The sequence below is a fragment of the Abramis brama genome, assembly GCF_963993115.1.
Source record: "Abramis brama genome assembly, chromosome: 3".
Taxonomy (NCBI): Eukaryota; Metazoa; Chordata; class Actinopteri; order Cypriniformes; family Leuciscidae; genus Abramis; species Abramis brama.
In genome coordinates, this window is record NC_139965.1 from 32,909,088 (window position 1) to 32,932,967 (window position 23,880).

A 23,880-nucleotide genomic window follows, 5' to 3' on the forward strand; every position below is an offset into this window, starting at 1 on the left:
ACTGCATAAGCCTCTGTATGGTGCTCCTCATCACCTCTAGGATGTCTGACCGAGGCTGCGATGATTAGAATTACAGGGACTGACACCCGATAGTGCCGATAGATTATAGGATGGCAGGGGATGAAGTATTTTTGGATCTCTGCTGCAGACACGCATCAAACCACCCTCTATCTTTCTGACACGCGGCCTCATTTATGCACCACTTTCACGAAGGAGACCGTCACACATTAGCACATGCACACACTCTAGGCTGAGTTAGTGTAAGTCCTGTTTTTGTTCCTCTGCTTGACATTTGCGCTTGCTTTTACAAACAAGTTGATGTCACCAACTTGTCTGTTTGCTACATTGAGTTTTCAGCATGCAGTGTTCAGATCACACTTCTAGAGAACACACTGTGAATGTGCTGACAAAGGCGGCTTGAAGACTATCTGCGTATCAATTGACAGATTTTTCTTTGAAGAATGAAGTGGCCTTGAAGGTCGTAGATGGTTATTTTAATACTACAGTCTAAAATACATTTGTAGAGTTTTAAATAACCCTTTTTTTACTATAATGGGCCATTACAAAAAGGCAGGTAATTTCAAGCCAAGGTCAGCGGGATATTCTCTGCTTTAGAGGCATGTGGTATTGCAGCATGTTACACCAGCATACTCACTAGCTCTTAACCGCTATACAGGAGTGCTGTAAAACAGCACTGCAAGTGATTTTAGCACTGTGTCACTTCTAGAGTATGACCTTTTTTTTTTTTTTTTGTAAATGTAAAAAGCTTACAAAATGTTTACATACACTACCGTTCAAAATTTTGGATCACTTTTTTTTTTAAAGAAACAATGACTATATTTAGCAAGGATGCATTATATTGATCAAAAGTGACTGTAAAGAAATGTTAAAAAAATTCTAATGTTAAAAAATATTTCTATTTGAAATAAATGCTGTTCTTTTGAACTTTCTATTCATCGAAGAATACAGAAAAAAAAGAGAAATTCACAAAAATGTTAAACAGCAATGTTTTCAACATTGATGATAATAAGAAATGTCTCTTGAGCTGCAAATCATCATGTTAGAATGATTTCTGAAGGATCATGTGACACTGAAGACTGGAGTAATGATGTTAAAAATTCAGCTTTGCCATCACAGGGATAAATTACATTTTAAAATATAGTAAAATAGTGAATTTAAAATTCAAATAAATGCAGCTTTGGTGAGCACAAGAGACTTCTTTCAAAAACATTTAAAAAAATCTTATGGAGTTGAGATTACAGTTGACTTGACTGTGTTCTCCTGCTTTATTCTCAGGGAATATTCATCTCTCGAATTGCTGAAGGAGGAGCTGCTCACAGAGACACTGTCCTGCACGTGGGAGACAGGGTCATATCAGTGAGTCCATCCATCTCTCGCACACACCTCTCTCTCTCTAGTTAGTGTAGTTAATCAACGTATTTTATTTTAGAGTTAAAAGAGTAGTTCACTTGAAATAAGTCAATTTTGCTCACCTTCATGTCATTTAAAAACTAAAAATTAAAAAAAAAAATTGTTCCTTGAAACACAAAAGGAGATGTTTAACACATTTTGAGGCTGTTGCAAAAAGTGAATGGTTACCAGGGTCTGCTCTGCCAAGCTCCAAAAATGACAAACAGCACCATGAAAGTGATCCATACAAGTCATGTGTTTATTTTAAGTCCTCTAAAGCAATGTGATAGCTTTGTGCGATAAAAAGACTGATAAAAGACTGATATTTATGCTGATATCAAATCTCATTTATGTTCGTGTATATTAAAATGTGGCACAGGAAGACGTCACACGTTGTTCACACAAAGCTATTGTATGCAGGGTTTGAAATGAACTTTTTCACTCGCCGGCCAATTTGGCTACTAAATTAAGTTACTAGCCATTCAGAATTAAAGTTAAAAAATAAACCAGATTAACTACGTCTCAGCTTATGTATTTTTATATATATATATATATATATATATATATATATATATATATATAATATTTTAATTTATAGATAATATAAAATTTGGATTTCATACATTAATTTCTTATTCAAACAAAATCCTGTCATCCAGCCATCTCCTCCTCTTCCTCTTTCATCCTCATCCTTTTCACCAAAAATGTATTTTAGGTGAACAGATCAATACAGTACAAAGAACATCTTTTTTTTTTTTTTTTTTTGGAAAATAACAATGGCTTTTCTGTTAACCAAATGCTTTTTAATCTTCGTTTTTGCTTCAATGTAAATTAACAAGTGTGCCGTTATTTGTTGTGTACTGACGTGTGTGTTCAAGTAAGCCAGATATGAGCAGATTCTGCGCAATACGCTGTATTTAATATATCATGATGACTCACGAGTTCAGTATTTGCGCTAAATCTGCACAGATTTGGCTTACACGGACTTCCGCAACAAAGTGAGTAAACATAATAAGTAACACGCCAAATTGGCTAGTGATTTGACAGCGTTACACGCAAGTTGATTTTTACCTGCATTTGGAGGGTTGGCGGGTGTTCATTTCAAACCCTGAATGTATGGTTTCGGAATAAAGCACACAAATTATATGGATTACCTTTTATGATACTTTTATGCTCCGTTTTCTGAGCTTTCTCTTTCATTGTATGGAAAATTAACACATGAACACTAACACACGCATTTGTGTTTTGCTCTACCTTTAATAATTTGCTAATTAGTTTTAGCAAAGTGCAGCTGAGCAGTCTTCTGCTGTTTTACTGTGCTGTACACCATAACCGTTCTGCTCCACACCATGAAATGATGTCACTGTGTACTTGTGCACTTCTCTCCTGGTAACCTTGCTTGTATTACTAATCAGCAATATGACGGTTATAATCCAAACTGTTTTGTCTCCTTTGAGCCCTCTCTTTATTTTGCTATTTTTGCTGCTGCTTCCTCTGTCCTTGCATGGGTTTTCACTAACACACTTCTTGCCTGCTTGGTGTCGGGTGTGGTGATGGGAGGTTTCTGACTTATTCTTTGGGCCTGCTGTCATGGTAACTGCATGCGTTACCATAGCAGCTGCCGTTCTGTCACCCTGTGGTAAGCGCCGGTACTGAATGGCCAGTGCTGACCTCTGTTTGTCACCATGGTGGAACTTCTTACTTATAAACAATGTAACCAGAAATCAAAAATAGTCCTTCCTCACATGAAACAAGACAGATTTAGCGACATGCCTTGGCCTTGCAGTTGAGTCAATAGCTAATGTGATGAATCAGTTAGTACTTGTACATGCATAGTTATTCTCAAGTTAAAAGCAGGTTTTTATGTAGTCAGGCTACAGTCTCTTATCTGTCCAGGTATAGATGACATAATACGTAATCGAATATTTGAAGGATTAAATACAGGTTGCGCGTCACCTCTATCTTATGGAGCAAGTGCACAATCATGAGGCAAATTGTAGTTTGATAAACATTTTAAGGTGCTGGAGAAAGCCAAGCTACAATCACGTTTTCCAGATCTGTTAGTCTGGCTTCCCCAAAACCAGCCTGGTATATTTCAGTCAGACTTAAGTGTGTACATGACATTTTAAACGGATTAATTACTGCTTTTTTCCAAATGTAATGAAAGTTTTATAGTGCATGTTATCGCACATTATATCAGTTGTAATTGTAACTCATCTTGGACTAAACCCACTTTTTATGAGTAAAAGGTCCTCTAATCAAAGCATATGAGATATACAGTACAGGTCAAAAGTTTGGAAACATTACTATTTTAAATGTTTTTGAAAGAAGTTTCTTCTGCTCATCAAGCCTGCATTTATTTGATCAAAAATACAGAAAATGTAATATTGTGATATATTATTACAATTTAAAATAATTGGTTTTCAATTTGTTATACTTTAAAATATCATTTATTTCTGTGATGCAAAGCTGAATTTTCAGGATCATTACTCCAGTCTATCACATGATCCTTTAGAAATCATTCTAATATGATGATTCATTATCAAAGTTTTGGAAACAGTTCTGCTGCTTAATATTTTTTCATAACCTGTGATACTTTTTTAGGATACTTTGATGAATAAAAAGTAAAAAAAATCTTTTGTAACAATAATATACACTACTGGTCAGTAATTTGGGGTCAGTAATTTTTTTTCTTTCTTTTTTTTAAATAAATCAATACTTTTATTCAGCAAGGATGTGTTAAATTGATAAAAAGTGATCGTAAAGAAGATTTCTATTATTAGAAAATACTTTTTTATTTTGAATAAATGCAGTTCTTTTTAACCTTTTATTCATCAAATATATTAGGCAGCAGAACTGTTTCCAACACTCATAATAAATCAGAATATTAGAATGATTTCTAAAGGATCATGTGATAGACTGGATGTCACATGTGACACTGAAGACTGGAGTAATGATGCTGAAAATTCAGCTTTGCATCACAGGAATAAATTATTTTTTAAAGTATATCCAAATAGAAAACTATTATTTTAAGTTGTAATAATATTTCACAATATTACTGTTTTTTTTCTGTATTTTTGATCAAATAAACGCAGCCTTGATAAGCATTAGAGACTTCTTTCAAAAATATAAAAAAACGTAATGTTTCCAAACTTTTGACCTGTACTGTATCTGCAATGCATCTAAATGTGACAAGCTGTAGTAGAGTGTAGTAGAGACTGTTTTCAAAGGCTGCTCTTTTTGTACTTGCTCTAACACACTACATGATCTTGCTACCTAAAGCATCTCCAGCACTTCCTCTTTCTCCTATTGCACATTCCCTTCTCTTTTCACTTCCATGGCTAGATGTGTATCAGTTTGGTTTGCATGATTTTTCACTGAGAACCCAGGTTTTTAAAACCAAAGTGGAAATCACTTTTCCTTTAAGCCTATGAATGCATGAGAGGACTCCGCATTGGCTTTCGCCTGATCCAGATCAGTCCTGTACAGGAAAATGTTTCCCCCGTTTAACACCTGGAATCTTTAATGTTCCTCTAAAACCTTACATACAGCATTTAAAGAGCCAGTAAGACATCACAGCTCAGCATGAAGGGCTTTCATCTGCCCATTCTGGGCATATTGGCCCTCTATGACCCTCTGGTGTTTGGCTGTCACTTCAGATCAATGGTGTAGACATGACAGAGGCCAGACATGACCAGGCAGTAGCGCTGCTTACTGGCACCTCCCCCACCATCACCCTCCTGGTCGATCGGGACCAGGCCAGTGCAGGGGGCGCCTCCCCTCGAACTCGACCTCATTCACCCCCTCCTCCAGAGCCATCTGACTCACCTGAGCAAGAGGAAGGAGGAGACGAGCACCTTGGAAACCATCTCAACTGTCCCATGGAAGATGAATACCCCATTGAGGTGCGAGCTCTAACTTAAAGTGTGACAGTGAGTCTGTAGGGAATGTGTGAGTTGATAAATGCTGCTTGCTGTAGTTTAATCTCATAACAGCTTCATTTTGATGTTTTAATGCCTCACTCAACAGGGAAAATGGTGCACGGTATGAACATTGCATACTGGATTTATTGTTTTAGGATTGTGATTTGGCCTTTTGAAATTTACTCTATTGCTTTTGCATTTTATTGATGTTCCCTTGATGTTTTGAAGTTGTGTAGTTATAGACCAGAAGACGTGTGCGTCTCCATCACAAATAACTGAACATTCAGTTATTTTCTCTAAAACATTGACACTACCATTCAAAAGTTTGGGGTCAGTAAGATTTTTCTTTTTTAATTTCTTTAAAAAAAGAAAAATAACTTTTATTCAGCAAAGATGCGTTAAATTTCATCAAAAGTGACAAAGACATTTTATGTTAAACTTTCGATTCATCAATGTTTCCTGAACCAAGTACCACAGTTTCCACAGAAATATTAACATATTAAGAGTATCATAAGAATAAATTAAGCAGCACAACTTATTTCATCATTGACGATAATAAGAAATGTTTCTTGAGCAGCAAATATATTCCCCAAATATAACATATTAGAATGATTTCTGAAGGATCGTGTGACACTAACGACTGGAGTAATGATGCTGAAAATTCAGCTTTGCAATCAAAAGAATAATTTGTTTTAAAATATATTAAAATACAATGTAATATTTCAAAATGTTGCTGTTTTTACTGTATTTTTGGTAAAAAAAAATGCAGCCTTGGTGAGACGAGAGAGCTTTTTTATTAACAAAGCAACAAAAACAAAAATTACCAACCCCAAACTTTTGAGAAGTATCTTTTTTAGTATTATAAATGAATCCCAAAGATTATATCATCCATCTGACCTACTGCAAACCTTACTTTTTAAACTCAATAAATAAAACTTGACTTCTTAATACATCGCATTTTCCTCTCTGGACAGGAAGTGATGCTGATCAAAGCGGGTGGTCCCCTGGGTTTGAGCATTGTAGGGGGTAGCGACCATGCCAGTCACCCGTTTGGAATTAATGAGCCAGGGGTGTTCATCTCAAAGGTAAAATAAACTTCTTCATTATTATTTACAAGTATCTAGTATGATGCAGGTTAATGTCAAAAATGAATGCTGTGATTTGTGGTCAGTGGAGCTTGTGTCAGATGAATTAATTTCTGACCTTATTGCATCTGAGTAGGTCATCCCCAATGGCTTGGCCTCTCAGAGTGGACTTCGTGTGGGTGATCGTATCTTGGAGGTGAACGCCATCGACCTGCGACATGCCACTCACCAGGAAGCTGTTAGAGCATTGCTCTCCAACAAACAGGAGATCCGCATGCTTGTGCGCAGAGATCCCTCGCCTCCCGGCATGGAGGTATTATCACATTTGCACAGGAATGTGAGCAAAACCTACAGTATGGCCAGATGCCGTCAGGTGGTTTCTTACAGTCACATCTGTGAAGTTCTCTTGGCTCAGTCAGATTTAACAAATATTAGATTTTCCTGAAAATACGGCATAATGGCCTGCAATGGGGATACCCTTACATACCCTCTAAAACATTTATTTATTCATGTTATTGTAGGAGATTGTCATTCACAAGCAGCCTGGAGAAAAGCTAGGAATCAGCATCAGGGGCGGCGCTAAAGGCCATGCAGGAAACCCCTTTGATCCCACAGATGAGGGCATCTTCATTTCCAAGGTAACCATAAAACTTAAACCCTTCAGGATTCTGATTGCAAAAAAAAACTGGTCTGGTTTCCTCCTCACTACAGTCATGTAAATCCTTGATTTGTTTCTTACTTGTTCTTATAGGTGAGCACCAGTGGTGCCGCTGCACGAGATGCGAGACTGCGGGTGGGCATGCGCATTCTTGAGGTGGGCAACAACAGTCTGCTGGGCATGACCCACACAGAAGCAGTGAGGGTCTTGCGTGCCTCCGGTGATTCCTTGGTTATGCTTGTGTGTGATGGCTTTGACCCAAGAAACGCTACAGGCATAGAGGTAAACACTTTTACAGGAGGAGAAGCAATCTGCTATGGTGTCCAGCTGTGGCTCAAATAATTATATAATATGTACAGTACTTTGCAAATGTCTTAGGCAGGTTAGTATTTTCACCCCCAAAAAATGGTTAAGCCAGTTATTTATATCTTTTGCTGTAGTGTGTCAGTAGGAAATATCAGTTTACATTTCCAAACATTCCGTTTGCATTAATTGTAATAATCCAGTGAGATTTGTGTTTGCACAATATAAATATATAATAACTGATATAAAAATAACTGGCTTGAAGTCATATTTTTGGTAAATGATAACGTGCCTAAGACTTTTGCACCGTGCTGTATTAAACTACTACATATTTTGCATATTTATTTGTAATTGATTTGATTTTTCAGGCATCCCCTGGTGTTATTGCAAACCCGTTTGCGGCCGGTATTGTTCGTAAGAACAGTATGGAGAGCATCTCGTCAGTAGACAGAGACCTGAGTCCTGAAGAGATTGACATCATGCAGAAGGTGAGCTCTGCAGCACACAGAATAGGAAGAACTGTGGCATGGATGGAAAAATAATATTCTTCTGTCTGAACTTTCCTGCAGGAGGTAGAAATGGTAAGAGAGACGTCCCAGTGGGAACGGGAGGAGATGGAAAAAGTGGTGAGTAATTTCCTCCCCAAATCGCCTTTGTCATAACAGATTATTATCATAATAACAATTGCTATTAAAATGACAACAACTTCCAAATCTCCCCTATAACTAATATATTTGGATCTGTCCTTTTCTTCTCTCTTTCTCTTATCTTATGCCCCACTTTTCCCCCAAACCATTCTGAATGATTTTGGGTGTTGCTCATTCCAAACATCACATCTTGTTTCTACTCAATTCCATTCATCTCCTTCATTAAATATGTTCTTGTGTCTACATGGTTCCCTGATTTTATTTTTCATCCATGACTCTGTCACCTAAACCTCATCCCCATCTGTGCAATGGATGTCATCGGAATGTGTGTGTGTCCATATTTGTGTCGGTAAAATGTGTGCGTGTGTGATTGGGTAAATTTCACCAACCCACCCCCCACTCCCTCCTTATTACCCTCCCTCTTTTGGTAAAGGAGCGTATGCGCTTGGAGCGCGAGGAGGCAACTCGCTTGCTGGAGGAGGAAACTGAGGTGAGGCCTTATGCCCTCCCTGTCATAACGGCCCACAGTAGGGCTCCAGGAACGAAACACGGGACCAGCCGTCACCTTGAACATGAACAAATGAGTCATGTCTGAACCTCTGAACATTAGAAGCTCTTTAGATACAGTGTCCTCATACTCAAAGCTTAATGAAAAGTCTAAATAAAGTTCAGAAGATTGTTGAACATGTTCTTTCAGTGAACAAAGATCTTTCAATGTAATCTTTCTAATGCTCTCTCTACAGAATTTGAGCACTGGGCCATTGAAACTGGACTACAAGACACTGGCGGCTCTGCCTACGACTAGTCTACAGAAAGTTAACAGAGTAAGTACCTACATGTAGCATCTTGTTTTAGTAAATAGGCTAGAAAGCATCTAGAAAAAAACTATTTGAAAGACTTTTGGACATAAATGCCAGGTAGGATTTCCAAACAAATGATTCCTTATCAAAGTGTGTACACCCACTGGCTGCTGCACGTCCATGAAATGAGCCTTTGTCACTGCAGACTTGGGCTAAGTATTGACACAGAGTTTATTCAGTTATTTCTATTCGATTTCAATTCACAACCTTGATTCGATTCCAATTTCAGTTCATTTGGATATATATCAGAATCAGTTCGGAAAGAAAGTCTCTCAATTAAATCTGTAAACTATACTGTCAGTTGGTACAATACTAATAACATTAAAGTGCCCCTATAATGCTATTTTAAAGTCTCCTAATTTTGTTTAGGAGGTCTCCTACAACAGGTTTACATGCATCAAAGGTCAAAAAAACATTTCATTTTCTCATAATAAACATTGCACATCACCACATTTTTCAATGATTCTCGAACGACTCCATGGATGAATCAGTCTCTCTAAATCCCTCCTTTCCGTGAGCTACTCTGCTCTGATTGGCCAGACAGCTCAGTCTGTTGTGATTGGTCTACCACGTACAGCGCATGTCGAAAACAAAAACGGCCATTGCCATAACTGAACTTCAGCTCCATCCGGAGGCTTCTTACAGCTCAGCGATTGTACACTGTAAACTAAAAACGGTAACGAACGATGACGTCGATTTTACCATATCAATCCGAGCGCGAGTCCGATGATGAAACATTGGAAGAACTAGTCTTTCAACCTGAACCTCCATCGCAAGAGACAAGAGACGCAAGCGTCTTGACGACATGATATCCACACGAACGAGCTACAGCAAGATGTCCTGTCCACGCAGAACGCAGTAAGGCGTGACGTGTGAACTTCGTGAAAATAGATTTGAACTCCAAACGACTCGTTTGAGCGGTTCAGCGTCGACTCTTTCTTTTGAGATTAATTTTTATTTATGATGCACTTTCAGCTTTACAACTTTGTAGACTGTTTACATTCACATACAGCTACATTACACACTGCATGAAAGGTCATTTTCAAAAATTCATAATAGGGGCACATGAGCAGAGTCTAAACTATTAAATTATCTTGCTAATTATTTTTAGATATAATAATAAACAATAAGAAACATTTACATTTTTGGGGCAGTTTTTATATAAATGATGATGGCTGTCATCGTGGGTTTTTTTTTCCTTTGTGACTGATTTATAAGACATCACTAACAGGTGCAAATATTATAAATATGTAACAGTGTATATTACATATATAGAGTTATTATTTCTAATTAACTGACAAGTTTATGGATATTGAATAGCTTCCCTGAAGTAAATACAAAGTTATGTATCATAGTTTACAAGCTATTTTATTGACACTTTTTTTGCGGTCGAAACACTGATTGAGAGATAACATGAGACATGAAACATTTCAGTAAGTTCTACTGTTTCTTTCTAAATACCTGATTGTTGATTCATGTTTATTTTATGCTGTAACTAGTAGTAAAGAGGAAGAGATGATGGGGCACACTTGTACGCCGCTCTGCCGCTTGTGCTGAGGCGGCTGCAGAGATCGTTCTGTCACACTACATTAAAGAGCATCAAAATTACATTTATGTTTGAATTTTGTGATAAAATTGGTAGAATTTAAAAGCTTAGTCTTTGTTACTTATTAAAAGTAACAAAGCACAAAACTTATGGGTCAGCTCATATTTCCTCAGATGCTTGAATGCTTAGTGTATTGGTCTTCTGAAACATTATGAGGTCAAGCTTTACATTTGCTTAGTAGTGCTCCTTTTACTAGTAGTGCCAAAGGTGAAGCAGTCCAGCTGCTGGTCATTCCAGCCATACCTCTGACAAAATACAGATTGTATTTGCCAGTGCTTGAGGGGTAGTGAGGGGAGGTGCCGGCCGACAGCTGACAGTAGCTCAAGTTATTTTAAAATGTGTGCTGTGAGCTGATTGGTTGAATGGTTTAATGGGTGGGTGTGGCCATTGAGAATGAGGGACCCTTGGAAGATCTTGACAGTTAAGTTATCTAGAGTCGAGCCGTTTGGAATCAGCCTCCGTCATCGTATTGTGAGTGTACCACTGCTATTATTCTACAACTCTTTGACTTTTCTGTTATTTCTTTATCACTCATTCCTTCTTTACTACTTTTTCTTCTTTTTCTTTTTTTCGGAGTGTTTTATCTTTTACTGAATTAATAACAGTATCTATTGGTTGTTGGACGTTGAGTTTGAGTTAAGTCAGTAAATTGTAATATGTTAGTTCCACACAAACATCCCACTTACAGCGATGTATTGCCTTTAGTGATGTTCAGTAAAGGTTATAAAATGTAGTAGATGTAATTTGAGCTTTGTAATTTTAGTTTTTTGATGTTCCTTGATATATTCCTTGCCTCTTTATCTTTAATTTTTAGCCTGTGTCTATTTTCTCGGAATGTATAACCTACATAGCACTAGCAGCTGTTAGCAAAGTTAAGTGAGGCATGGAGAGGGGGTGGACTGCTCTTAGACAGGGAAACACTACCGCACCGTTTTTTCGTGGTATATGAAGAACCATTTAGTCACTGCTATTTATAGAGACTGTTTTGTAGAGCAGTGACTTTTATCTGCACACAAGAGCCATTGAATGAAGTTTTAACTGTGTGTGACGGTCACAACTTAAGCATCACAATGTGCCACCAACTGCACCTGTTTGTGAAGCCACATTTGAAGCATTTTTTTTTTCCTGTGATGAGAATCAGAGAACAGATTTATAATTCTTTGTAAAGTTGCATATTGTGGTTAGTGTCCACTCTGTAGTTACATGCACTTGTAAGAACTACTTATGAATTAAATTAGGTTGTATATTTAAACTTCAGTTGTCTCAAAGCAAGCATTCAACGTTCATGATGGTGAAAAGATTTTAAATTGTGTATACCTCCTTACAAAGGCAAACTGTAGTAACTACGTCAACTGAAACGTTATTTTTAACTAAACTGTATTTGAAAAGATTTAAATGTTTATTTAAAAAAAAAAACTTAAATGAGAAAGAAATGTTGCATTGGAAATTAACTTTTAAGTACTTAAGTACTACATTTTCTATAACTGAAATAAAAATGAATTAAAGCTATAAAGAAATATTTTTAAAAAACAAAAACTAATAAAATGACAAAAGTACAACAAAATTGCTAAAATCAAAATGAAAACTGAATATATAAACATCAAGGTTAATTCAAAATATTAATGAAATCTATAATATTATATAATTAATACTAAAATAACACAGCACTGAAACGGTAAAACAGCTCCCTGGTTATTGAATTCATTGATTATATTTTTCACATTAAGTTTTCTCTGAAATTTTTCTCTGAGTCTGTCACAGGACATATCAAGCTTAAAGTCTATATTAAAGCGCACAGCACATTAGTGCAAATGTTCAGGATTGAGTGACTGTTCACTGTGAGATGTCTCAGGATGATGGGATAGCTGTATTTAGCGCCTCACTCATCTGAAATGGCGTGACCGGTAGATGTTTGTGACTTTAGCATGGCTGTGATTCTTCCCAACTCTGCCATACTAAACCCAACTGTTTCACTCTTTACTGCTTTTCTTTTCTTTTACATTTTCTGTGTTCTCATTCTCATGTCATTTTCCTGTCCCCTTTATGTATCATTAGTTGCTCTGCTCTTTTATCTGTCTTTGTTTCCTTCTCACATTATTTCTCCCTTTTGTCTCTGTCGACCACATTCTCTCTCTCATTCCTCAGTTTTCTCCCTCCTTTGCTGCATTCGTCACAATGGAGGCTGCCATGCCAGCTGGCTCTGTAGATCCCCTGGGTTTTGAGAAAGTCCATGCCTCTATGTACCATGTAGAGCCCATTGCCCTCCCTTCATCTCCAGTCTGCCCAGCCGCAAGTTCAGCGGCTTTAAAACAGCCCCAAGCCGACACATGGGACCCACTCCCAGCTCTAGGAGTGCCACAAGAAACTAACCAGGAAGAAGAATGTCTTGTGGACTCCCAGCCAATCTGCTTTAGTGAAAACCCCTTCCTTGTGGCTAATCGCAAGGGCAAAGGCTGCCCTCCTGAGGAGCGCATTTTATCAGGGCCACCTGTGGGTTACGGCAGGCATGGGCAGCTGCAACCCTGGTTGTACAGCAAGGCAAGCAGCCTTGAGGAGTGTGTTTTGTGACTGAGTGTGTTTCTGGTCAAGCATGGTGTGTCATCAGTAGCTTTTTAGAGTTAACATACCACCTTAATCCTAAATGCCATCCAAAGACTTGAATTAGCTGCTTTAGACTTATCAATGTCTTTGAAAACATCCTTAGGCTGTAAAATTGTTTCACAGAAAAATACATGTCTATGTACATTTCCCATGTTGAGAAAATAGGTGAAGCTGAAAATGGAACACATGCAAAAATGGGACTTTGTACTGTGCTTTAACATATGGTCTTGAGGCATTTAAACATTCCCAGAGTTGACCGAGAATGCTTTGAATGTGAAATCAACAGGTGCTGAACAAAAAGAGTGAAGGGCTAAGGCCTCTCACCTTAAATACAGACCTGCCACTGGCCATTTACAGGAACTTAAAGAAACGTTTAAAATGTTTTCTGTAGCATGACATTGTTGTAGACACTGTTTGTAAGAATGTATTTTTATGGCATCACTGCTTGATTTCAAATGATCTGAGGCACGTAATACAACACTTTTTTCATCAAGTGCAGTTGTTTATGGTTTGCTGTTGTTACTCTCAAATCAAGATTAACTGCTTCTATAAAACTTTGTAATTTGGCAAATTTCCTTATTGGAAATGGCAGATCTCGTCTTGCTTTGTGAAATACTTCACTGACAATGAGCAATTCCTTTCCTGTACTTGCTCTAGTGATGTGTTCATTTTTCTGTATTTCAGGGTTCTCCGTCTGAGCTTCTCAGGATTGACAGTCCTGTCCGAGATGCTGCACACTCTCCACACAACTCGCAGGTCAGTCCCACTTTAATCGGTTTCACTCCCTTTTCATTATCAGCCCTTTCTTTTCTCATCTGTTTTCATGTGGCTGTCAAACATTTTCCATTGGGAGGGCTGTACAGATTTATCAGGTCTACTTTTTACAGGTCTAGTTAATGTCTTCATTAAGTTAGTATTCTGGTTGATGGCCTATGTGCTCTGACTCCACCCGTCGTCATGACATTTCCATATTTCTCAGCAGTCCCACAAATCTTCCTCTGCGATGCTTGGAAGAGAGGTTCGATATGTAAGTGGGCTGACTATCCCTTTTATGGCCTGCACTAGCTCCATTTGGCTTTGCATTAGATGTTAGGAGAGGAATGGTGTACAAGCCTGACTGTAACTGAGCATGTCCTGCTTTTCATGCTCTCTGCAGCAGTGAAATGCTTGACTCTTATAGTATTTACACCAAACCAAGCAACTGAGCATGTAACTACAGCTTTGTAAATTAACACTGCGTAATAAGACCTTGGGAATCATATGTAGTGAATGTAACAAATTGTAATATCCATATTGTTCAAAGTTTGTGGTTGGTGATTTAAAAAAGTTTTTTATGAAAAAGTATCTTATGATCACCAAGGCTGAATTTGTTTGATTAAAAAATACAGTAAACACAGAAAACATTTTAAATTATAATAATAATTCTATTTAATATATTTAAAATATATTTTATTCTTGTGATGGTAAAGGTGAATTTTCAGCATCATTACTCCAGTCTTCAGTGTCACATGATCCTTCAGAAATCATTCTAATAATCTGATTTGATGCTCATGAAACATTTCTTATTATTATTAATATTAATTGAAAACATTTTTTTCTGGAAACCATGATTAAAAAAAATATTTGATTAATAAAAAGTTCAAAAGATCAAGAATGTTTATTTGAAATATAATTTTTTACTCTTACCAATCTTTTGAATTATAATATAATATAATATAATATAATATAATAAAGCCCACATGTGCAGTTACTGGACTTGAAACGGCAAATCCCATGTGAAAACGTTCTCTTTCATTCACTAATTTTTACATCATGTTCATCATTTTCTTTTTTGTGTGTTTCAGTCAAACATTCAGTTCCCTTCAAATGCAAACACCAAGGATAGTTCATCATCAGTGAGTGTCAAAAAGTGTATATCTAGTAATATATACTAGAGCAAGTTCATGCTAATATTAATTTGAATTACATTACCGACCATATTATGTTAAACTTGCAATCATTATACAAATGCAAAATGTCAAAAACAGTAAAGGTCACTGGAAAGTGTCTTAGCTATAGTACTTTCAGCATCTTGCTACCCAAATGGTGGATAGTTGGATTTACTGTTATTTAATTTCTCTCTCTTTTTAGACTAAACCTGGTGCCATCCAGCCACTCTCTAGGGTGCGACCCGCTGTGTCTCCAGCCAGTCAGGATGGCCACAGCAGTCCCAACCCTTTCCAGCATGGCCTCTCTCCCATCAGCTCTCAGACCACTGTAAGATCCCTCACCACTGTCTGAACCCTAATGAGGCTCCCCCTTCATCCTCAGTTACCAATGCCTAAAGACCAACAGAACACAACTGTTGTTTTATTTTCTCCATATATATTCCAAGGTGTGATTACCGCTGTGCCTATTAAGCCTAACAAATGGTCACACCATAATCCAGGTCAAAGAAACGGGTTGTTTAGAAAACAAAGACATATCAACTTCTCACTGCAAGTAACATTGTGCCTGTTTTCTATCAAGACACTTCTTTTGGATTTTTTTTCTTTCCCTAATCACACAAACCACATTGTTTGCACAGCAAGGTTTACACTCGCATTATCTCAGGATACCAGTGTAAACTAAAATATCGTCCAGAGTCGTTTGCCCCAGTCACCATAACCACAGACCTCCCTCATACTATCAATCTCTCTCCTCTCCTCTCCCTCCATCTTTCCATTGACATTGGCGAGTGGGCTGCATGCGGTCTAGCCCTGCATTTTCCTCCTGTGCTCTGCCTTTGCTGCTCTGTCTCTCATTAGCTGTTCCATCCTTTTTGTCCTCTGTCTGTTTCTCTACCCCTCCACCCCTCCGTCTTCGACCCCCCCCCCCCCAACCCCTCGTACAGCCTCGTGCCCCATCCCCTGACACACATGAGGAATACCCCATCAATATCAAGCAGGTATATAAGGCCTTCGCAGCTGTGCCACACTCCCTGGCCGTACTGGAACCCCCACAGGTAGGACAAATGCTCCTCAAGGTTGTGAGCATGTGTGGTTCCCCCGTAATCCAGTGCTTGGTCACCCATACTTCTTGTTTGGGGAGTCTTCCCATTGGACACTTGTTCCTTTGGGAGCTTGTTTCCTATTTGCTGTTGTTGTGCATGAGACACTCGTATGGTGCTGTCAAATCCAGGAGTTCATTTCACAGGGTCACTAATGTGCGTCATTCATCTGTCACTTGGTTGTTTGATGTTCTTGATTTGATATTGTGACTCCTTCCAGTGTGTAAAGTGTGTCCTCTCATCCAATAGGACTTGTTTTGTATCAAGTGTGTCTTAACTGAATCATCTTTCCTTTTCACTCTCGTTTGTTAGGATCTTTATGCTCCATGGAACAATGCCAGTGCAAAGCAACCGTCACCAGAGGTATGTCTTCTATCTTTGTAATCCGTATCATTTTTAAAGAGCTATTTTAAACTGGAATACACTACATGACTTTATCCCTGGTTTTTGCTCCGATTTTCAGTTCGGAAGCATCAGAGCTAGTTGCTGAAAGTCAGTCTGCAGATTTTGGCCAGTCACTTGTGGACATAGACAGATTTTTTTTTCAAGCTTCAGACTATGACTCCATCCTCCATCAGAGGATATCAAACATTCTTGATATTTTGCACCATACATTTTAGAATGTATATTGTTTTCATTTATGTGTCTCCTAACAATGAGCCACATGGTTTTGCGGGAGTTTGTCGACAGAACAGTTTGACAGTCTGTTAGTGTGTGATCCTCCGTTTTTTAGTGTATGATGCCCTTTTTATTTTAAGTCAGCTAGTGTATGATTAAAATCTCTTCAGATTTTAAAAGTCCTGTAGTGTATTCCAGCCTTTCGTCAACATGATGGTATGAGCCTGACACATAACCTTTATTTAGTGTGTATTGACTCACCACAACTTAAGAACGCAACATTGTTTGCAAGTGTGATGTTGATATGCTGTACGTGATGGCTCTTTCAGCCTGAGCTGAATAATGAGGTGTTTATGGATGAGGGTGATGGTGAGGGCAGTGGTCCTCTCAGCTCTTGTCCCTCCCTCTCATCTGACCGCCACGAGTACAGGAGCCTGGCAGCCGTGCCACGCCTGTCTCGCCCCTCAATGGAGTCGAAGGTACCCAGCTCGTCTCCAGCAGAACCACTCTGACACTTTGGATGCTTTTGAGCTTGAGAGGTGGTGGTGCAGGTGTATATGTCGCTTCGAACCACAACAATTAACGTAATTCATGCGTGTCCGAAATGTTAAGAAGCCAGATCATCCGGCAGCATGCATTTCTGTAAAGAACGGGAAGGTGTTCGATCGGTGTTCTGCTCTGAATCAAGGCAGTTATTGTTGGTGACAACGCTTCAGGAGAGCAATAATTTTAGTCTTTTTTGCAATGGCAGCAATTTTATGCAATCACTGCATCATCATGGTGGTGGATCAGCAAATATTTGGTACTTTTGTGCAAATTCTTACTCATTGTCTTAATTTCAGAACATCATGGGAGCTGCTCTTGCATGCCGGATGCATGTAAAATTTGGTTGCATGTAAATCGTTCTTTATAATTGATCTGAAACTTTAATGTCCGTATCTCTCTCTCACTCACTCTCTCCCAGACTCCCCCCTCTTTTGGCAGAGATAGTCCAGAGCAGCGCTCTTTCAGAGACAGACAGAAATATTTTGAGATTGATGTGAAGCAGCAGACACCAGACAAACCTAAACCTCGCATCTCACTTGTGGGAGAAGAGGATCTGAAGAAAATGAAAGAGGAAGAAGGTTTGTGTCTGTAGTTGTAAAGTGTACAGTAACTTGAGTTCATGGGTGAATCATGCTAAATTGTGCGTCAATGACTTTCCTCAGCAAAGCGAATTGAACAGAGTGCACGAGAGTATATGCTGGATGAAGACGAGGAGGATGAGGAGGAAGATCTGGCAAAACAGGTGGCAGATATGAAGGCTCACGGAAAGGTTATACTTGATGGTGTGGAGTACAAGGTGGAGAGCTTGGGAAGTCACAGTTCCCCATCTCCACGGCAGTGTGCCACACCTCCAAGCTATAGTGCCACTCCTCCCAGCCACTGTGGCAGCTCAGGGTGAGCTATGCTTTTGCTGAATCATTTGCTAGATTTTCATAGTTGCAAAGTTGTTCTCATTAGGTAGTATTATATCATTGTAATTTTGACTACAGAACACACTCAAAACATCTAAAACTCCCATCCTGATATCTTTGATGATTAATAATATTAAATGCATAACAAAAATATATACTACCATTCAAAAGTCTGGGGTCGGTAAGATTTTTTTTTTTTTTTATCTAGTCTTATGCTCACCAAAGCATTTGATTGAATTCTATATTTGATTGAAAATAAAGTAGAAACAGTAATATTGTAAAAATATATGAAATAACACAGCTCTTTACAATTAATGGATGTAAAAACTGCATACTTGGCAACCCTGGTATAGGGTCAAATAACGGTGCAATTTTGTAAAACTGTGTTAAAGTGAGATTGCATGAAATTGTTAATTGTATGCAAGAGACAAACTTCACACACCGTATGAGTTGCAGTCTGTTATGTTTCTCTGCCCCCTTTTGATTGGGAGGATACGTCTGTCTTAATCATCGGCTGTTTACCGGGCAATGTCCGATTTTGCAGATAATTGCTTTTATCAGCTTAACAATACATCAGTGCATCCCTAGTAAAGTTGTCGTTTTCGCTCCCCAGTCCTTCCTCTGTCGACGGTAAAGGCGACTCCCAGCGAAATTCAATGGAAGACGGCTTCAGACTGGAGCAGAGACCCAATTCCATGACGGGGTGAATGCTAATTCTCAGAGCTAAATGGTTTGGTGATGTTTCAGGATATTTGAAATGCTTGAACCCAGTGTTTGTCTTAATAGTTTGATCCCAGTTTATCCCGGTGAATCTGTGGCTCCGATTCGGACGGCCAAGGCAGAGCGTAGGCAGCAAGATCGGTTACGCATGCAGAGCCCGGAGCTTGCCGTCGCTATGGACAAGGAGCTGTCGCCTGCTGAAAAACGAGCCCTGGAGGCAGAGAAGAGGGCCATGTGGAGAGCAGCCAGGTATAATGGCCACAGTGTTCATGTGTTATATGAAAATGTATCACATGAGGAGCATTTTGCTCTCCGGTCTCATCCATTCCTCTGTAACGCTGATCTCGAAAGAGCTGTCCACTTGTGGTGTCTTAATCTCATCTTTTTCTCCAGGCTTTTAGTAAAAACTTACCCTGTTTCTCATGTCTTCCCCTTGATGAACAGGGCTTTCAAAGACATTTTCACATTGTTCAAATAGATGAAATATACTTTATATTTATACACAGATATACGTTGTGCATTTGTCTTTGATGGCCCTCGGTTTCAGTGTAAACCTCTCCTTAATTTATACTGTCCATTACAGAGTGTTTCCTTTCATCTGTGCTCCTTCCTCTCTTCCCTTTTCTTTGTGTGTTATTGTTTTCTATCCTCTCTACTTTCTTACTTGCTGCTCCCAAGGCCTTATGGTCTAGAGGAGGACGTAAGGCAGTATGAGCAAGACCTGGCTAAGCGGCTCTACCAGTCCCGTGTGAGGGCATCTCTAGGCAGTGCTGCAACCCCTCCCAATTCCTGCTCCTCTTCCTCCTGTCAGCCCAGGTCTGCCCTTAACAGCCAGAAAGCATCATGGGGGCTTAGCTCTGATGCTTGTCACTGCTTGGGGTGCTTGGTTCTTGTGGACATTTTATAGTGCATAGTGTGTCACGGATGAAAAGTTTTGTAGTGGCTTTTTCTGAACAATGAACATGCCCTACAAGAACTGCTTTTGCACGTGTGCTATTTTATTTATTATTTAGTTTGGTGGCGCACACCCTCTTTCTCTTTGCTCGCTCACTTTTTCCTCCCATCTGTGTATCAGTAAAGGTCCCATGTTGTCCTAATAACATGTTTTTCTTTGCTGTTGTTAAAGTTGCTTGCAGTTATTTTTATTAGAGGTGCACTGATACTAGTTCTAGTCAATACCAAGACCTTCATTAAAATTGTCTTCTATGTAAAGGAACCATTGATACTTGGTTCCTTTATATAGAAGCTGTTTAACAGTGCAGCATGTAAAAACACATGCTGGCAGATTAAAATAATCACTTAAATATGTTTTTTGTTCCACATTGCAAGATATTGTGGCCAAAAACCATCCACTTGGTGCTGCCTAACCAACAGTAAAATGACCAACTACAGTTTTTACAGCTTTTTTTAGGCTATGTGATGTTTAGGTTTGGCTAAATCTGAAATAATAGCACAATAACATTATGCTGATTAAAGATTGGAGCTTGGGATTTTGTAATGGTTGTGCATATGGTCTGTGAATGGACTTTCTGAGTGCACTATAATGAGACTAAATCGGACTTAACAAATTTTGGCAGAGCGTGTGTTCTTGGCTTAAAAAGAATAGTTCACTCAAAAATGTAAATTCAGCCATTATTTATTCACCTACTCACCCTGTGCTAATATAGTCTCATGAACATGCAGTCGTATACAGCAAACCAACGGCCACCAGTCATATGGGATCATCCTGCGATACTTTTGTGGTCACTGTCCACTGCCATTATATGAACAGTCTCAAGGCAATTTGTTTTAGAAGTTGCATAAATATTTGAAAAGTAAAATAAGTTGTGATCATATAAAGCCGAAGCTAAACAGAATGCTGTTAAAATGACCATAATGTCCTGTGGCCGGTTGCATAAACCACTTAGACTTAGTCTTACAAGTTAGTCATCTAATTTATTTTCTTCAAGATGGGTCTTTTTTTTACAAAATGGCAGGGTTTTTTTATGTCAGTTTACATAAAAAGGTAGATTGGTTTTTGAAAAGTAAGACTGATTAGCCCTAACTAATTGCTTATTGGTCAGATTAGTTCTTAAGACACAGCCATGTTTATGCAACCGGCCCCTGGTGTCTCAAAGATCTAAATACATTTGAGCTTTGGGTTTGAAAAAGGCTTACATTAGGAGCAGCTCTGCAGTTCCACCAACAAATGAGACATAGTCGGTGCATCTCTAGTTTGTGATCCGTTCTCATAACTTTTCACATTTTTGACAGCCTCCATCAAATTTACTTCTCCTGTATTAACCAATCAGTTGCACAGCACCTCTTCCTCTTTCATCTCTCATCCTGTCTCTCTCCACACACCGTTTGCATTCCTCCTTCACTCTCTGTGCCTCACTGTATCTCACTCTCTTTCCAGGATGAAGTCTCTAGAGCAGGATGCTTTGAAGGCCCAGATGGTCATTGCCAAGTCTAAAGAGGGGAAGAAGCGTGGAACGTTGGATCAGCTAGCGGAGTCACCGTCACCTGCTCCCACACCCTCTCCAACACCAATGGAAGGTGATGATCTCATTTAAATTGATCTGAACAACAAAACAATGCTGAGCTCTGTTTTCATGCTCTGTTGGGTGATGCTGGTTCATTTTAACATGCAAATGTGTTACATTTATCCATTGTTGTTTCCTAAACAGATATCAGTCCACGGGCAGTGACTTCACCAGGCAGACTGGTATGAGGCTATTGTTATTTATATTTTCCATTTAGTACAGAGCAAACAGCACATTTTGAATCACCAGTAATGTAGTTGACTAATCCCCTTACTAGAATGCCAAACATAAATGTTTTACTTTTTATGATAAAAAAGTCATTCTTTACTCTTAACAAGTCATGTCCATAGCAAGTAGAACATCATCCATGAACTTTTCCTTTATCTGTTTTCTTTGTTGCCCTTTCTTCTTCCTTCCTTGTACTTTTACATGTCTCTGCTTCTCACCCTCTTGTCCTTCCCTTCGTCCATCCTGCCATCTCTCTTTTGCAATGTTGATTTCCCCCTTCTTTCTCTTTCCATCTCTCCACTGCTTATGCCTGTTTGCTGTCCTTTTAGTCCCTGTCAGAAAAGAAGTTTGACTACCGACAATTCGCTGCCATTCCTTCTTCTAAACCCGTTTACGACATTCAGGTATTGCCTGCATGCAAAGCGTCAAGGAGTCCAGCCTGCCCGAACCCTTTAATCCACTCCGGTCCTCCTGGCTTCCCCTGCTTCCCCTGCTGCTCCTCTCCCTGGCCCTTCTGACAACTAGTTCAAAACTATTAACTATTCAGGCCCTCTACTGGCCAGCGTGAGCAGCATGGTCATTCGTGTTACTGCAGCTTTAAGCATCATTCTGGATCCTAGTTGTCAGCAATTTGGGTTTAGTTTTCGGCTCTAAGGACCATTTCCACTGCTTAAACTCATCCTGTTCTTAATCTACTTACATTGTCAATACCATGTGCTTGTCTTCTGGTTATGCAGATGTAGCGTAGAGGCGGGGCTTACAGATTGGTCCGTGGGCTTTGCGTTAATCCAAAACATGGGATAACATACTAATGCACTAAAAAAGAAAACAGCATTGCATTGTCCTCTTCCTCCCTCCACTCTGTGCGGCCCTGCGCACTCGCTCTCATAAGAGCTGAATGTGGCTCTGCCATGTGATGTCACTGGGAGAGACAGTTCTACCGGGGATGCAGGGTGTCATGGGAACAATGGAACGTCGTGTTTCTTGGTGTTTTGTGGTTGTGTTTCGGGATCTTTGTATGAAGGGAAATTGGCATGTGGGGTGAAGTTAATGTTCCACTTCCTCTGGCACTGGACCAAAAGACCACCAAATCTGTGAGAATGACACAATCTGTCAAACTGGTGTCTAAATTGGTGCCACTAAATTGATATTAAGTAATGAATGAAGCAGTTACGAATGAATGAAGCATTTATGTTTGTATGAAGATTCAGCTTACACATTTATGGTGTTGACAACATATAGCTGATTTAGATCTGCTGAATATGGATCGTTTCAATGAATAACAATCAAGTCTTTATTGGATCTTTGAAAGGGATAATTAATGCTCTGATTTGCTGATCAGGTTTTTGTTTTTTGTTTTCAAATTTGATTGGTTTGGTGGAGCACAAGTTTTTGTATTATTTACTTTAGTTAAGCTGGAATACTGTCTTTAGACTACATTCACAATGTCATGTTTTTGGCCCTCAAATTGTCCTGTGCAGACAGAAGCAGACCCCAAATAATGTGTGTATAATCAGGCAACTGAAGTCAGTCACTCTAACTCATGGTGTCGTTGAATAGAGCTTTTAACCAGAGTGACAGATAACAATAGAGTTTATATAGTGTTTAAGAATTTTATTTTTATTTTCAAAATATTTTTTGTTATAAACGTTTTTGTAATGTTTTTTTATATTATCTCATTTTTATTCTCAAGTAGTTCCTGCTGCTTTTGCCCTCTCAGATATGCAGCCAAAACTTTATAACTTGTTTTTTGATTTTTCTCAAAAAGTTTTGTCTCACATTCTCCAACCACACAATACCATTATTTTGTCATAAATGTTACTAGCTGGTACTAATTGAGTGTCTGCCATTTTTAGAAGCTTTAGAAGTGTGTATAAAAGTGATTTTCCATTTTAGTATAATTACATACATCATTTCACAAGCTTACAAGGATATACATTACAAACATACATTAATATTTAAAAGATTGTGGCAAGTTTTTTTAAAGAAATTAATACTTTTATTCAGCGAGGCCACATTAAATTGACCAAAAGTGAGTGACTGCATCATTTTTCATTTTAAATATGATAAAAAATAAAATCCTGTTCTTATTAAGAGACACTTAAGACTGGAGTAATGGCTGCTGAAGTTTTTTTTTCATGTTGCTGTTTTTACTGTATTTTTGATCAAATAACGCAGCCTTAGGGAGCATTAGAGACTTCTCTCACAAAC

General features: G+C 38.7%; 1 protein-coding gene across 44 annotated transcripts in view; it reads left to right on the forward strand.

Annotated features, from left to right (window-relative positions):
• Positions 1-23,880, forward strand: part of scrib (scribble planar cell polarity protein) — a 106,231-nt gene that overhangs the window by 76,344 nt on the left and 6,007 nt on the right. For 7 of the 44 annotated variants that reach the window (XM_084110089.1, XM_084110111.1, XM_084110121.1 and 4 more), the window contains 25 exons: positions 1,297-1,377; positions 5,070-5,315; positions 6,308-6,418; positions 6,555-6,731; positions 6,940-7,056; positions 7,170-7,358; positions 7,748-7,867; positions 7,949-8,005; positions 8,460-8,516; positions 8,770-8,850; positions 13,778-13,849; positions 14,073-14,120; positions 14,938-14,988; positions 15,224-15,349; positions 15,966-16,076; positions 16,434-16,484; positions 17,069-17,218; positions 17,704-17,863; positions 17,948-18,179; positions 18,810-18,899; positions 18,983-19,165; positions 19,595-19,732; positions 21,315-21,454; positions 21,586-21,623; positions 21,999-22,073. In XM_084110089.1, the coding sequence (XP_083966215.1) occupies positions 1,297-1,377; positions 5,070-5,315; positions 6,308-6,418; positions 6,555-6,731; positions 6,940-7,056; positions 7,170-7,358; positions 7,748-7,867; positions 7,949-8,005; positions 8,460-8,516; positions 8,770-8,850; positions 13,778-13,849; positions 14,073-14,120; positions 14,938-14,988; positions 15,224-15,349; positions 15,966-16,076; positions 16,434-16,484; positions 17,069-17,218; positions 17,704-17,863; positions 17,948-18,179; positions 18,810-18,899; positions 18,983-19,165; positions 19,595-19,732; positions 21,315-21,454; positions 21,586-21,623; positions 21,999-22,073 (2,901 nt within the window). The remainder of the gene's footprint in view (positions 1-1,296; positions 1,378-5,069; positions 5,316-6,307; positions 6,419-6,554; positions 6,732-6,939; positions 7,057-7,169; positions 7,359-7,747; positions 7,868-7,948; positions 8,006-8,459; positions 8,517-8,769; positions 8,851-13,777; positions 13,850-14,072; positions 14,121-14,937; positions 14,989-15,223; positions 15,350-15,965; positions 16,077-16,433; positions 16,485-17,068; positions 17,219-17,703; positions 17,864-17,947; positions 18,180-18,809; positions 18,900-18,982; positions 19,166-19,594; positions 19,733-21,314; positions 21,455-21,585; positions 21,624-21,998; positions 22,074-23,880) is intronic. The other 37 variants (XM_084110113.1, XM_084110115.1, XM_084110110.1 and 34 more) reach the window with 22 other exon arrangements.